Genomic DNA, 17,534 nt, shown 5'->3' on the forward strand with positions numbered 1-17,534 from the left:
ACGCCTTAGGACACTGAAACACAAAGCCGCAATGCAAAAAAAGAATCAGCTCTATCATAACTCTTATTTCTGTCTGGCTCCATTCTCTTTCCGTGGTTTGTGTTTTTCTCCTTTTCTTTGATTGTCTGCCTCCCTCCTGTTTCTTGCATGAGGACACTAGACTGGAACTAGGTGACTGAGGAATTTGAAACATTCCACTTGCTGGCTGAGGAGGTTTGAAAAAAGCTGCAGGAGAGAGAGGAAACGTTTCCGGCCTCTTGCTGAGGGAGGGCGGGCAGGACGGAGACACAGTTGGTCATTGCCCGAAGTAAAGGGTTGTTTTTTGTTTTTTCTATTAAATGATTCTAGTTTCAATTATTTCTTCCTACCCGTCATGACTCAAGAGTAGACAGTACCCTAAGGCTAAAACCAGGAAAAGTGTTTACACTGCATAAACCCAACCTTCACCCTAAAACAAACTGAAAATCAGACTTTGTGTTAACCCTGACAAGCCACGAACAGGAAAGGCATTTTAATCCAACCCTGGGTCACTGCTACGATACATCACCCTGAGATGACCAAATAACTCAATAACATATCCTGATGAGATTTCAGGCTGTAGCAGATTGAAAATGGACTTTTATACTTGAGACAGCTGCTTAGGAAACAGGTGATGGAACCTGATCACTTTGTTAGAGCCACAGTTAAGCCATAATGGCCAGTAATATGGATACCCAGACCCCCAGACCTGCTGTAGGGCTCAAATCAGAGACACTAATTAGAATAATGATGATCTAAATTCTGCTGGCTTCAATTTTCTTGGGAATTTGTTTTGAAACATGTGGGTATAAAATGTGTCATGTGATACTTTATTGATCCATCTTCCCACTTGCCCCACCCCAAATGATAGGGTTAGGTAAAAGCCAGAGCCACTGGAGCTTGTTGCTTACTAGTGTGGGGCTTGAACTGGACTGTCCACTTCATTGATAGTGTATTTAACCAATAAACTACCCCACTGTCCTTGCACGCTTTTTACAGAAGATACCACAGAGGTGAAAATGGCATTGTGTACACTTGGAGCTCTATCAGTTTGTGTAAGTAGTGAGCATAGTTTAAAGTTATGCAAGAAGAGAGCCTTCAGGACAGGTACCTGACATCTCAGCTGAATGTGTGAAAACATTAATCATCTGCCTTCTGTTCCACCCTACTGACAGCCATGGTAATTATCACAGACGCACAAGCACAGCATACACAGTTATACCTCTTATTCAGCTGGCACTTCTGTGCCACGCCATGTGTGTGAATGAACAGCATACTGGGCTGATAAGCCAAACAGTGTAAGGTCAAAAGTATCATTGCAACACGTGTGAGAGACAAGCATTCAAATGAAAAGGAGATGACTAGACAGAGAGCAAGGGAACAAGAAGAAGGGGAAATACCTGTGTGCACAAGAGAAAAAAACTCCAGCAGAAAATAGAGGAAGGAGAGATATGAGGTGAACATAATGGGGAGAGAGAGACAAGGAGTGTGACGGGAATGTGAGAAGCAGAAAGTATGAATCAGCAAGAAGAGCAGACAAACACTGAAAATGAGAGAATGAAAGGAAGGAAGCAAAGAAAGTCAAGCTGACAGGAAAGAATTGGAGTCTTGGGAACAAGTTTTCTGAATTATGTTTGTTAGAGACAGTTACAATAGAAACATAATTGTAAATAATTTAGATCTTGCAGTATTTAAATTGCTATGGATAATAAGCAGTGCCATATTTTCATGGCAGTATGCTTAATTAAGACCAATAATAACTGCAGTCAGCTCTGGTTTCTGATTGGTTAAAATGTATAACATGCTGTATGTGCATGTTAGATAGTTCAGTTGAAGCTATGGAGCCTTGAGAAACGGAAATGCTTATTGTTCTTGCTGTGTTAACTACACTTATCACTTTCTTGTACTTAAAGAATAAATTGTTCAGTAAAGGATTGAAATGAAAAACATGTGACAAGGAAGAGCCAGAAACAATGTGACAGCACAATCAGGTTTTGTAAATTACAATTATTTTTAGACAAAAGAACACTGCTGAGATTCTCCCTATTTTTTTTAGCTTGTTAGTATGATAATTTCCTGGACAGCAGGGATGATCAGAGTTAATATCCTGAAAGTTACAATTAGTTTTACTTCATTGTCATGCCCCAATATAGTAAGTGTAAAATGGATGTTGCTGCTTTTAAAATCTGCTTGAAATAGATATCAAACATTATTATTCCAGTTTTCATATAATGGGAAACTTGATGCAACCAAGCAGACATACACATGTGCACACAAAATAAAATAGTTTAGTGTATACTGTGGCTCTGTCCCTATTCATTACGAGTTTCTGCCTTCTAGTATAGATGTTCAGTGACTAGAGTTTGTCTCTTTCATCTGATGATCAGGCTTGTTTGGAAGGCTCCTGCAGAGTGGTCAGGGAAAATGTGGCAGACATGCTTTTAGAGGAACTCCTAAAGTGTGAGATGTTTTCACTCAGCTAAGCTTCAGAAAGCAGAGAGATTATACTGAACTCAGTTATTTTTCTGTGATGATAAACATAGTTATCAACTAAGACAAACAGGTGTTGAATCTCAGCCAAGAACTAACCATAATTTGTTGATTCTACTCTTAAATAAATATACAGTATGTGCACATATACAAATGCACAACATCCTGCATTGCTGAATTAGTCATTAGATACTGTTTTCAGTCAGTGTTTTGCTGAAAATTTTGATTTCCACAATGGAAACAAGTGACACTTAAAGTGCCAAAACACTTACTAGGAAACTATACTTTTCAGTTTGGAGGTTATTTTAAGTTTTGGTTGAGACTCAGTATTCAATACTCAATATTTTAAAAGCACTTAGTACTTGGGCAATAGATGTTTTTCTTATAAATATACAACATTTTGGACTAACATTTGTTAAGTGAACATCTTAAACAACCAATTAAATTTAAATGCTCTCAATTCAAGATTTAACCCTTTTTGAGTCACTTTACATAGCTATTTTCCATATTTAGCCCATATGTCACTCATATTAAACTCATACAGATTAATGCACAAACACTAACCTTTGCATTTCTGCGCAGGCTCTTGAGGATGTTTCTCCTTTTGGGGTCTTCACTCTCCTCAATGGAGTTGTCCTTTTGGGCTCCTCCCTCCTCCTGGATAACCTTGGGTGGACCTCCCATCTCATCATCACTGCCTATTGAGAAGCTCGTCCTAAAACTGCTGAACTTGCCGAGACGTTTGGATCTGTCTCTGTAAAGCTTCGGCTTTACCCCAATGGCTGACAGCTTTCTCCTGCGCTCCAGTGAGCTGCTATCAGCCTCACTGTCGGACCCATTCCCCCCAGCACTCCCATTGGAGTGACCTTTGTTAGCGTTGCGGATGGTGATGATCTTGCCCTGTGTGCTGTCATGAGGGACCGAGTAAATATTCTCCTCTTCTGTAGGTCGAGGTTTGCTCACAGCATCCATGGGCTCCGCATAGTCTGAGGGGTCATAGCCACCATCGCTACCTGGAGCCCAGGTGACAGCTTGGGGCAAGGAGCGGCGGTTGGTGCCACCCTGCTGGTCCATGTAGGGACCAAGGTTGACCTTACGGACAGGCTTGGGCTTCACTTGTGGAGGAACCTTGTTGTTCAGTTTGCTCTCAAAAGTGCTGAGTTCAGAAATGACAGAGAAGGTATCACTTGAATCCAGATCTGTCAGCTTTATGCTTCCCAGGTGGGAGCTGAGACTACCATCCTCTCTCATGGTTGGATAAGGTGGTGATGGGTCAATATCATCTTCTGAGTCCATAAGAATGTTAACTGGACTGGGAGAGCCACAGCGAGGGCTGATGCTCTCATTGGTACATGCTTCAGCCGCATTGTCATACATGTGTGTAGCCTCAACAATAGTACGCTTCTCTACAACCTCTTTGAGAAAGTTTTGGAAAAGATCTATCTTATGAAGCCCCCCTACTACCCCACCATGTCCACATATTACTGTGTTAAATCTGGCCTCTATTTCATGGGCCAGTTCCTCTCCCTGACTAATCTGCTCCTTAGATGACTCAGAGTCTGACAGCTCCATCTGGCTCTCCCCTACTGCTAGCAACTGGACAGGGATGATGTCTTGGACCTCACACAGGAAAGCACACAATGTCTCCATAGAGGCCTTGCGGCGAGCAGAGTAAACTGCCATATAGCCATGAACCAGCCTGGTCTTGCGAAGGGAGAATGTGGAATGGAAGGAGAGCAAGGACAACTCAATATTCTGCTTCTGACCTCCTATATTGAGATCCAGCAGAACGGAGGTGCCACTGCTGAGGCTTGAAGCTGGACGACAATGCTGAGGAAACAGGAAGGGAGCAAGAAGCTGATCTAGGTCGTACGTGTCTCCACACATCAGGCACATTACTATCCTCAGGTCTGCCTCAAGCATTGGCTGTGACTGAGAGTCTCTGAAGGTAGAGGATGGAGGGGGTAAGGGAGGGGAGCTGCTCCCTATGCTTCTCCTTGATTCTAAGAGGCCCTTCAACATCTGGTTGATCTGCTTCTCATTGACATTGCGTCCATAGCCCATACCCGGTGAAGCAGGGTCTAGGTAGGCACACTGCAGCTTTCCAGCCACCTGCTGCCCTTGTTGGATAAGAGTCTGAGCAGTCTCTCCCCCAATATCCCCTATGGATCCCACCCCCCTCTTGGTGACCAGAAGGAGGGACAGTGGGAGTTGGGCTAAGCTGTTTTCCCTTTCCCTTCTACTTATGGTTGACTCCCTAAGCTTCTCTAGGCTCTCAACAACATAGGAGAGGGATTCCTTTGAGTTGTACAAACACAGGCAACCATGAGGTGTAAAGGTTGGCGTGTGGAAGGAATTTACTGGCAGGCGTACGTTGCCCTCGATGGGACGCAGGGCTAACTCATACATCTTGCCATCTAACACGTACCGGTCATCACTGCTGCACAGGGCCCTTATCTCATTTGCCATCTCTCTTGCGAGCCCATCTTTCCCCAAAATGACAAGATTTATCCGTTCAGCCCTCCCCCCATCCAGTCTTGAACTGTCTGATGACGGGTAGCGGGTAGGGAATCTGGAGGCCAGTATCTGCTCTATCTTACTGTCCACACAGTGGGGGCTGTTGGGACAGGTGTCCTTCGTAGGGTGGTAGACAAAGTGGATATGTTTCAATACCAGAGCATCCCTTTCTGCCTGCAGCTTCTGCAGAGCTTTAAACCTTTGCTCCTCACCTAACACCTCCTGAATGGCTCCCATTTTCTCTTTACTTGGCTTTGCATCCACTTCCAGCTCATAAAAGAGCTCAGAGTATTCAAGAAGCAGTTCCTGAAAGTCCTCTTTGGCTCGGTCAATGATTTCCTTCTGATGTTTGTTGTAGATATCTAGATATTCAGATTCATCCAGCCACTGGTAGAAGTCTTCATTCATGATGAAGCTTCGGGCCTCCTCCCAGGGTTTCCCTGGTGTGATGAATGGAGAGACACTTAGCTTCTCCTTGAACTCCCATCTCATCTCAGCCCGTTTACGCTCAGTCCTTAGCTGCTCCAAGTGGGTCTCATAGATATTTTCAGCTGCTGGGGTCTCCAGGAGGTCCTGGGGGATTCGATCATCCTCCATGTTATCAATGTGTGGTGTGGTCTCCCAAGGGGTGTCATCTAACACTACAAACCACTGGATGAAATCTCTCTTTGTCTCCAGGACTTTCTGAACTCCAGACCAGCTAAGGTGGTCTATCTCATCCAACTCTGGTATCAGCACAGACAGGGCCTGTGGCAGAGTACCTAGATAAGCCTTTCTACGTTTCTCTATATGATCTTGCTTGAGTCTATGCACATGTTGCTGGAAGAGCTTCTTGGCTTTAGCAGTCCCCTCAAGGAAAACATAGTCCCTGTACTCAGGGGCCGACTGCATGCGGCGATTGACAGTGGGCCATGTCTCATTGTGGCTCTTCACAATTCGGTTGACCAACCACTCGTAGCGGTCTTTGGCTGAGGCAATCTGTTGACTCTGCTGTTTCAGTGCCTCAAAGTAAGGAATGATTTTGGGCTTTCCCCTACCCTTATCTATTAGCTGAACCAGTGTAAGAAAGGCTAGGTCAACATTGACATTTGAGCGTGCTGATGTTTCAACCACCTGTAGGTTCTTCTTGGCTAGGGCAAAGGTGTGTGAGTCTTTAATATAGCGCTCAACTCCTTCATCACATTTGGTGAGAACCAGTACCACAGGTTTCTTCGTTTTGGCAAGCTGGTTGTACAGATTGGTGACAAACTTCATCTGGTCCTCAAAGCTACGGTTCATACCCCTGCTAACATCCACACAGAGTAAGAAGCCATCCACCAGAAGCTTGCCCTCAGGCATCTGTTTCTGCTCAAAGTCCTGCTCCAGCCCCAACTGATCTGTGCAAAAGTACATTAGCTTCTCAGCCGACGCTAACTTGTTGGAAGCTGCCCTCTTGATGTAAGGCTGTAGTGCCGTGCTTCGGTGTGGCTGGAACGTCTGGTCATCAATGAATTCTGTCTGCTCCACCACATTCATACGGCTCTCGGGCCCCTCCTCCATCGTCCGCCCAGCCTCTCCCCAGAACAGGAAGTGGTCATTGTTCACCACACGGCCTCCAAAGTCACTGGTGCTGAGAACAGAGGTGTGGTCTAGGTAGAAGTCATCTGCACTTGGCCGGACAAAGCGGTTACACAGGCAGGACTTTCCCACACCACACTGACCCTTCTCCTTCTCCGTGCCGGACAGCCCAACCACGACCAGGTTGTAGGTGGGTGCCCGGACATCTTGCTTTTTGGCCATCATGATCGCTGGCAGAGGCTCATCCTGCCATGCTGGCCACAAGCTCTAGGGAGAGGAGAAGGCTGCCAAAGAAGGAGGCTTTCCATGCAAGGGGGGCTCACTGGACTGGGGTCTGGTCCTGCATGATATAGAAAGAGAGAAAGAGAGAAAATGGGGAGACATAATTAATCTAGAGAAATACAGACAAAAAAACATTCCAATGACAGGCTTTATTATTAGAGAGCTATTGTGTCTCTCATCTCAATTCCTACTGTGTGCCAATGTGCTCTTAATAATGTTTAATCTGTGATCCTATTTCTTCACTGAATGTTTTCTGAAAAGATTGAGGTCAGTGGCAAAGCTGTTGGAATGCTGCACATTACTTAACCTAGCTGTAGCTCAGTAAAAGGCAATTTTCCCCCATTTAACTCATTTAGGTTTCATACTGCCAGAACGGTACCGCTCAATAGTGGTGCCTTCCACATTTCATCCCTATGTTCGTTGAGACTAGATATGTGTTTTGGCTTATTATATGACATCTTACAGCATGGTTGGTAGTCTCCCTGCCAGCAGCAGTCGAATAAAGTTATGTGGGGTTTTCAATATCGCAGAAAACAGACACATATATGTGCACACAAACACATACACACATAGACAACACCACACACTTGTGAAAACCGGCACACTAAGCTTCTTGCACCCCAAATGAAAGACACACACAAGAAGATGAAAGCAGATAAGTGTTCCAGAGCTAAAGTTACTAATTGGCCAACTAGGGAAAGCCATCTGCATTTTAAAAGCCTGCATTGCCTGTTGGCTGACTCATCTCCATCAAAAACATGTTTTCCTATTTTTCTCACCAAACAGCACTCTGCAAACAGATCAGAGTTGGCTGATGTGCCATCACTGTTGTCTCAACATATTTTTCTACAGTAAATACAACAAATTGGTGTTATGCTGTCAAGATATATAGCACATACACCTAGGCACATACAGAGGCTTTGTTAACTGGCCAGTCTCAATATAAATTACTCTATTATCAGTAGATCAGATCTAAAAATAAATTAACGCAAGAGAGAGCGAGTACCAGGGATTGGGGATGCTCTTTATGAAATGGCCCTCTTTGGCAGCACAATTTGTAAGGAACAAAAATCTTCTAAAGCTGTAAGACAGCCAACACAGACACTAGCAGTATGAGACCACCCTCTCCATGTCATAACTGAACAGCTAATGTAGTAAAACAGACGTTAAAACCACTATTAATCATGAATAGCTCTTTTGACAAAGAGCACAAAAGCAGACAAAGCCTTCATTGCTTCTGAATTGAGTTTGTCAGACAACAGAGAACTGTGGATGCGCAAAGATGAACTTCAAAGTCCAGCACTGCTATACCAGAGGGGTAGGCAATGAAAAGGAAAAGGTGGGAGGAGTAAGAAACTCACTATAGTGGAACATACTGCAGATAAAATACAACCTCATACACCTGCCATGTATCGACTACTGCATGTACTGCCATATTTCTGAGTTTCATTTGAAAAGCTGAGTGCCACTAATCGAAGTTGAAAACTAACATTTATGGCAAACCCTTGAAAGCCAGAGTTTCTATAAAGTGAATTCCAGGCTGTGAATTACCATTACAGAGGCAAGACCTCCCCAGTGCTTTACCAGATGTATAACCAAGTTCCAGAAGAAAAAGGAGTCAATATCAAAAAGAATGTCTTGTGTTTTGATATTTGTAGAGGAAACATGCATGAAAAATGTATCAAGGCATCCTGAGATAGACCCGGTCGATATAATAATAATAATAAGGTGTGGCGTGTGTTGTGATCAATCTGACCTGCTCGTGGATACATATGAAATTGGTATAGAACCTGGGAATCATGGTCAATTCATGGTCTTTTTCTTTCCAGACCTTCTTTGTAAGTATGTATGCGGCACATGTATGTATTTGCTTGTCTGTCATCCGCATTTGTGTGTGTCTGTCTGTATATAGTTTATGTGTGTTATGTGTGTTTGTGTTGTGTGCACTTTCATGTCTGTGTTAAGTCTGTGATATGGGAACATGTTGGAATAAAACAGTACAGTGTACACAGCCTTGGCTAGATGAGAAGAACTGCAGGTGTGGTATCTATGGAGGTAGAGTCAGCAGGTTAAAGGTGTCCTGAACTAATCATGTTCACATTACAGAGTAGACAACCTTGACTACAATCAGCCACAAAAAACATGACCTACTGCCCTGTGGTCTACTGGCTAAACAGAACATGTAACTAGCCTGCTAATCATCATATTTCATATACTGTATCTTATCCCCTACTGTTGGGGTTCACAGACATAAAAATGAAAGGCTGCATGTGGCATCAATAAATAGCTGACATGGGGAAGACCAACTCTGTACATTTATGTCAGCCAAGAATTTACTGTATTTTAAATTGTGGGTGTCTATTTGAAGCCTAACCAAAAGGGACTTCAGGTAGGTTTGTGCACGTGTAGACAATGCTTTGAACTGTGTCTCTACACAGACTGAACCGTTATGACATGCTTGACATAGCCGCCTACTGAGCTGACAGAGGGTGTTACATTAACAGATAGCCTTAGTGCAGACCCACTTTAGCACAAGTGACCTATATGAGTTTACACACACACACACACACACACACACACACACACACACACACACACACAAACACACAAACACACACACACACACACACACACACACACACACACACACACACACACACACACACACACACACACACACACCTCAGATCTCATCTCATATAACATGCTGGTGGTGAATATCGTGTCATGTGTGAAATAGGTTATGTCTGTGACCAGTTGTGAGAGTGTCTGGATTAAATTAAGTCAAGCACTCCTAAAGTTCCTGTGGACCTGGAGGCTAGTCAAGGCTCAACATTCTAACAGATGCATAGCTAACATCTGCTTCACTGACCCCACCTATCTTTTTCTAAGAATGTTCACATGTGTGCTTTGTGTATGTGAATCTGCAAGTTCATACACATTTTGTGACAACTACTACTGCAGTGAGGTGATTTGAATGCAAGTAAGATGTATGCATGTGACAAAGCCCTGTGGTACTTTTTTAATAACCCTAAAAGGAGTACCAAACAAAGAAAACCTACTGCAGTGTTTTTTGTTGTCTGGTCTGTCCGAGTGACAAGTCCCTGAGAGAAGCAGACAGTTTACAATTCAGTTTTAAGTCATGTGAGGATGCAATGGTTTACAACACAGCAGCAGCAGATAATGGAAGGAAATAAAATGCCTCACGAGACTGACAGAAACAGCGAATATATATATGACATTACAACTACACAATTCAGTTTGTTTCAACAGCCCGTCTGGCAGACTAAGTGCAACATTTCATACACAATAGATCGAGTATTGTATTTAGGGATTACACTTCCTCTTTCTGTAGACCTATAAAAACACCACTGCCTGAGCTCAACTAGCTTTAGTGTAGCAGTCCAGTTGTAGAGCAGTCAGGCAGCCAGTCACCCAGTTCACCCTGAGGCCTGGTGTATGGTGCGCATGTCCGGCCACATACCACTGTCTCGAGGCCCAGGGCTGTTTAAGGCTGAGGCAGAGATAGGTTAGGGCCTGTGTTGCATCTGCCTCTGCCCCTGCAACAGGAGCAGAAAAAGGAGAGAGAACAACAGTAGAAGGAGGTGGAGGTGGAAGAGGTGCAGGAAGGAGTGGAGAGCATTGGGGGAGGGGACAGAGGGTGGGAAGTTAGCGCACATGGGGAGAGAGGTCAGTGGCCTGGGTCATGTGAGCTGCACACTGGAATCCCCTCAGGGAAGAGGGGCAGGGTGTGGTGAGGCCTGGATGAGTTAGGGGTCAGGGTCTGACCCGTCACATCACTCTCTCTAGCCTAATCACAAACAGCGTTACAACTAGAGCTTACCCAAATACCAAATCTCCATCTCCCTGTTCCTTTTTCCTCTTACCTTTCTCTAACAAGCGTTTACTAACCTATTGGTTTAAAATGGGCGAAATGCACACATGACAGCAATCTCGCTTCGACTGAACCAAGCCTTTCTAGGTCACAGACTGTCTCAAGGACGAGAAGAGCCAGTAAAGATAGGATGCATCTGTAGGGTACTGGAGTGCAGCCTGAGCTAATGCCCGGGCGGCAGGGCGTGAAGTTCATGAAAACACGTGCTACAAGGGGCAGCAGGGAAGAGGCTGTGTTCACTGCCCATGAGGAAGGACCGTGCAGCCTTCACAGGGTGGCTGCATTCCTCTCATTGCAGAGCTAAGAAGACTTAGTGAGGAAGCATTTGCGTTTGAAGGGAGTCTTGATCAGTCAGGTCTGTTTTGATATAACAAACTCATTATCACTATGACATGTTGAGAGAGCACATGAACTGGATGAATACATTTGAGAAAAATCAAGAAATGTAAATGTTGTAAAACTGTGTGTTGTGCATGAAAGTAAAGTATTCAATAGATGATATGAATATTATGTGCTGTCAATATTAAGGAACATTTTTCTAATCTTTATACAAATGAGGAAACTAATATAATTTTAATATTGGTGAGTGCAACTCAGAGATATCTTAGAGTGTTCCTAATGGTATCCTGCACCACAACAACAAAACTATCAGATATTACCTGCTGACTACAACAGTTTATACTGAGAACTGCTAAACGAGGAATCTTGCTTGCATGGTCTCCCAGCCAGCCCTCTGGTTGTAGAGTATTATACACTCAGGAAGGCTGGGAGTTGACAGAAACAAAGGTCATGAAATAGTCATGAAGCAGTGTGATGGTGATGATGATGACAGAGAGGCAGCAGGGAAAAACTCCTACACTCCCTTATTCTCTGAGATACCCGGCTGGCCAGCTCTCCCAGCCAAAAAAATGTTTTCCCTCTCTTTTCCACTCCTTCTTCATGATGCAAGTCTGCATCCAGTTGTACTTCCGCTCTCCTCTCCCTTATTATTATCTGCCTCTCACCCACATTATCTTCATCATATGGATTTCCCATTCCCAACTGTCAAGATTTTTTTCTTCCTGACTCTTCTCTCTCTCGCTGTCTAATTCACTCCCACACTCCCCCCCACCCCCTCCCCCCTTTGGAGACTTGTTGTCCATTAGTAGAAGCTGGGGTTGAGGGCAGGGGTTCAGGGCTGTGAGTGGGTGGGAGCAGCCCTCCTTACACTGATACCACTTCCTGTTCATGTTTTGCTCTAACTTGACATGACTTTAGACTCACAGATGAATGTACACAATGTTGTGGAGGATTAAAAATATGATACGAATGCTGATGACAACAGGTTCAACATTCATATTAAATTACAGCACCTAAGCAATGCTGCACACACATATTAACAATTACTCAACAAACTGTGCCTCAGAACTACACCTTCACTGCACTTAGCATGAGGTGCTCTGTGACACAGAGTACTCAGTGTATCCATCACTAAAACTTAAGTCATTTGTCTATTCAACAAATGCAGCATATCCATCTCTCACCAAACAGGAAATACAATTTTCGTCACTCTTTCCATCTACTCTATCAATACACACACACTGGCAAAAACATAAACACCGCAATTGTACTGCTGCTAATGCATTTCACATGTGGGCAGACACACAAACCAAACCACACAAGCATATCAAGCAATAATAAATTACTCGGATAAGAATGAAACACTTGCACTGAATCAACCTATATTTCTAGTGCAGAAAAATGTTGAAAATATAATCTCTATAACATACAAAATGCATTCACAGAAAAATGAATGCAGCAATCCAAACAACCATCACATCCTAATCCAGCAGAGCTGGTCAGTTGTGACTGGGATTATGGACACTCTGTGGATTAGCTACGGCTATTTGCATCTTTCCATTTGCAGGGTGCTGTCTGTGCATTAGCATGATCCGATGGCATGGTGATATAACCACATGAAAAAAGGGCCTGAGACACAGTTAACAAATTCCCCCTTCGTCTGCACTATCACACTGCACATTTGCATGGCAAACACACAGGCAAACAGGCCAGTTACTGATAGACCCCCCTGAGGAGAGAGGTAGACGGACAGACAGAAGGAGGAAGGATGCAGGCTAAGGGCAGAAAAAAGGATAAGAGGAACAAAGACTACAAACAAACACACTTAACAATTGATAATGAAAGGATACTAGGAATAAGAAGGGAGGAAGAGGGCATAGAAGACCATTTCTCCACCCTAATCTGAAATTCAACACTGTAACTGAACAGTTCAAGGAGGGAAGACATAGGAAAGAGCAAGGTTTAAGTCAGATAAAAAAAAAGGATCTTGAAAAAAAGACAGCCTATTTAGAGAGTGGAAGGATGAGAACGAGAAGTGAGTGTGTCGCTGTGGTTTAACCTCTTCAACTGCACCAGAAGGCCTCACTGATAGCACGGCTAAATATAATGTGCCAGAAACATGGACAGTGATAGCTATAAATTCAATCTACCACCGCATAAATCCACCCTTAGAAAAATACACATACACACACACGTGGAAATACATGCACAAGTACACACTGTACTTTTGTCAATGATAAGGTCATTTCTCTCCATGCTGACGGCAAGCAAGTGAAAAGTGAGAGGCGGCAGTGTTTCTCAGCCACGATTTCAACACCAAGTTTAATTTTAATCTCTAAAATTTAGAAGTAATTTACCATTTATTGCACTTCATTAATTCAAGAGATAATAATGCTGTAAGAGCTGAACATTTTTTTTTAATTTTTCTCTGTCAATCAACAGAATATTAATCAACAACAGAAAATTCATTTACTAACTTAAAATTCAACAAAATACTCTCCATCTTCTCAAAATGTGAAAAAGTTCTTCCTTTTTTTGTTTCATATGATTGTAAACTGAATATATTTGGATTTTGGATTGCTAGTCAGAGAAAACAAGTCACTTATATGTGTCACTCTGGGCTCTAGGAACTTATGATTGACATTTTCACTATTATTTTCACAGTTAATAGAAAAGGTATTATTGAAGATAACATGCAGATCTGCAACTAAAACCGATGAAAAAAAGATTAAGGGACTGGAATTGCGAGCTGTGTACTGCGATACATGGAAATATTAGCTCCTGAAATTCTGTGTTCAACAGGTTATACAAGATAAACAACAACAACAACTGTTGCTTTACATGCAAGGTCAGAAGGACAGACAAGCCTGTGTTTTCCTTTGGCACAAAGACTCATCTATGGGGCCTCTCTCCTCCCTCCCTCTTACTTCCCTCTGCCAGGCATGAACTGACTTACTCCCCTTGGCTGTTGTCTCATTCTCTCTACCCCCCCATCTCTCTCTCTCTCTCTCTCTGCTGTGTTCTTACCCTCACTACCTCAGCTATGTCTTCCTCTGCAGCAGTAACCTGGCGGCCCAGCCCCTGTCAGACCAGCAGACTGTCTGCTGGTAATATTAGCATACATCTGATCCCTGCTTCCCTGCTAGAAGGCTTGTCAGCATCAGCACAACTGTGTACACACACATCCAGACACCCAATACAGCTGTCCTGTCCTCCCAGCCACACTCGATGCAACAGCACAAACAAACAGCTACAACCCAGACAAATATAGACCGTACACAACTATGTTAAACAGACTCAATAGGAGGGGGTGTTAAACACAGACATGGGCCAATGCTTGCATCCTACACACACCAGTCTTGTGGTCTAATATGACAGCACTACTTTGTAAAGGGTCATTAGGAAGTGGGTCTTTAAAGCCAGCTGCTAATCTTCAACCTGAACGAGCCTCCAATTCTACCTACTAGTGTAACTTGTCTGACAGCAATGTTCTGTGTATTGTATATGTGTGTTTGTCTCTTTGTAGAATTGGGGATGCCTTTCATATTTCAATACCTGGGGCTGGATATCATTTCGAGATTTTCATACCTAAACACAGCATGGAGAAAAATTGACATCTCTCCATGTTAATATATACGTCTTGGTGCATTAGTGTGAATTGAAAATTGCTTCCAGCACATACAGCCTCTCTGTTTACAAATAAAATTAGACCGTGCATAATAGATTTCCTCAATAAAAAGAGCCCATAAACCAGAAAAAAGAGTTCTCATACTGTTAAAAGAATGACTGAACAGTAGCTGAACAGAACTTCATCCCCTTTATCCCTTAAATAACTACAGAAACCGACTCTGCACTCTGACCTGGAGTGCAAGGCCATCATGTAGTAAGAGGATGTCTTGATAAAACAAATATGATTTTCAATAACTGGACTCAGTGACCCCCACTTATTCAAAACCACAATTCCACTCTCGGGAAGAGAAAACCATCCTCATAAAATACTATGATTTGTGAGTGACAGATCAGCTACTGACATTACCTTCAATTTAATTGTCATTATTAACCCATTTTCAGTGGAGCGCTCATCCTTAGCTGGAGCGGGAGCCTAATAGATGTGCTGGGTGTGTTTTCCAGATGGTGAACGACATGGGAAAGCTGTGCACACTTGCAGAGCGATGCTGCTGCCACCGGAGTTTAATTTGTATCACTTTATCTACTGCAGAGACAATTGTGACGGCCAGACTAAACTCACAGCGCAGTCTTGATTGCAAAAATTACTTGATTGCAGCCACGCAGCTTCCATTGTTTTGCCTTACTATGCTAGTATTGTAGTTTCCTTAGGGCAGCATATGGGCTGCATTCACCTGTGTCTCCTGCATCACCTGCATCCTGCTATGGACGGGCTGTGGAGGGATAGAGAGAGCAAAATGGCTGCTGCTGGGAGATCTCACTTCAAAAATCCCTTGCGAAAACGATACAGAATCATATTTCATTTACATTAATTTAGATGTGATGATATACCATTAGCTAGATAAGTCTAAAGTCATTGAATTTCAATATTTAGCCTTTTAACTCTCCATTCAAGCAAAATAAAAAGAAATGAAATCCCAATTAAGCACAATTAGCTGTAGCCTTTATCATAGGCGTATATTACTTTCAAAAAGTCATGAATTAACTGCTGCACCAGCTGAAAATCAGAAACTAAAATGACCCTCAAACCCAGAAATATAATACTAAAAACAGATACAGGATTCATTGGGAACACCGGTGCCAAGTTTCACATATGAACATTTCTCACAACACGATAAATATCCTTTTGATCAGCTCTCAGAATATAAGTATAATGCTTCTAAAGTCATTCCATCTGGACATGTAACCTGCAGGCTTTGTATATAATCAGGTGTTATGATCCCTACAGGGGGATCTTACATCAACCAGAGATCACCCAAACTGTTACTAGGTGACAGATGGTCTTCACACACACACAAACACTAACACGCACACACACACACACAAAAACAGCCGCCCTACACCTACACCATATGCTCCAATGTAGATTGCACACATTCACATTTCGCACATACACATGCCCTTCAACTTGCCTGATCTCTGCTTAAATAGCAAGAGTTTAAATAAATTAGTGTTTTGTTTTGTTTGTTTGTTTGTTTGTTTGTTTTTTTTGGGGGGGGGGGGTTCTTCTCTTTTCTCCACCAAGGGGAATGTTCACGCGCTGCTGAATCTTGAGGCCAATTAAAGCTGAAAATGACAGACATGAAAGAAACCAGGATGGGCCAAAAGGGAAATGAAAGATAATATAAACCAATTTCTACAGAACGCAGTAAAAGTATATGCTCAGAAACGTAAAGTGTCGTCTGTGAATACGGCGTATGCCAGCAGCTATGGTGCATAACTACGAGGCTGTGAATGCAACACTGCATGTGGCCTGTTCTTGCCATGTTCTCATGTGTGAAGCCTAGGTGCTAATGGGCTGGCCCGAGCAGCAGTATCCTTATAGCATCACCGCACCCTGCCAGTAGCACAAGGAGACAAACTAGTCAATAGGTGCCACTTCCACTCACATCTCCAGTCAATCCTCACAATCCTTCCCTACTCTGCGGAAGGCTAATAAAGCAGCCAGCAGTAATAAAAAGGTACGCCTGGACACTGCAATGCCAACTGGTTTTGACAGCCTCTGCGACAGTTGAAGGCGCAGCCCAGATTCAAACAATAGTTGTAGACAGAGCATCCAAATACTGCTTTGTTTGTGTAATTATTTTTTCATTTAATTGGACACATTTTGTACCCACAAACTGATCGACCGAGCTAGTGGCGGCGGCGAGAAATGGCTCATTATACCAAAATTAATTTGAAAACTACAGATAGTTTTTGAATGCTTGTATTGTTTGTCGACATCATAGCAAAATTGTATTTCTCATTCTGAGTGACTCAAAGTTGCAAGAAAAAATAATTATTTTCACTCTTTTGAGAGCCTGGGTGTGTCACACTATACAAGAGAAGAGATGAAATGAACCAAAGAAAAATAAGGGGAGATTGTTAGATGTGGATGTATTGCAAAGGGCAGAGGAGGGTCTGAGATCATAAAAGAGGCAATGAAAAATATTATGGGAGCAAGAAGAGTTTTCGAGCAAATTGAGGTGAGATGGGGAGTAAAAGAGAGTTGGCCATGTAATGTGGTGTAGGGCTAGGGGAGGAGAGGAGGAGGTTAACACAGGCAGCTTCTGGTAAGTGCTTAGCACTTGCGGTTGGCTAATGGTACACAGACTGGGCTACTTTATGATCGTTCATCTGCACTTCTCGCTGCTGCCGGCCTGACAAGCCTCAACGTGAAAGAAAGAAGATCCTGCTAAAAACAGATAGACGACTACTTTCTCCACTTCTTTGCCATCCACCTACTGGACTGTCATCTCTGCTGCCACTC

At 43.1% G+C, this 17,534-nt stretch overlaps 1 protein-coding gene across 2 annotated transcripts in view; it reads right to left on the minus strand.

Moving 5' to 3' along the window:
- arhgap35a (Rho GTPase activating protein 35a) overlaps positions 1-17,534 on the minus strand; it is a 63,467-nt gene that overhangs the window by 17,669 nt on the left and 28,264 nt on the right. For both annotated transcript variants that reach the window (XM_062419514.1, XM_062419513.1), the window contains exon 2: positions 3,073-6,922. In XM_062419514.1, the coding sequence (XP_062275498.1) occupies positions 3,073-6,807 (3,735 nt within the window). In that variant the 5' untranslated portion in view covers positions 6,808-6,922. The remainder of the gene's footprint in view (positions 1-3,072; positions 6,923-17,534) is intronic.

Source organism: Scomber scombrus, chromosome 5 (assembly GCF_963691925.1).
Source record: "Scomber scombrus chromosome 5, fScoSco1.1, whole genome shotgun sequence".
Taxonomy (NCBI): Eukaryota; Metazoa; Chordata; class Actinopteri; order Scombriformes; family Scombridae; genus Scomber; species Scomber scombrus.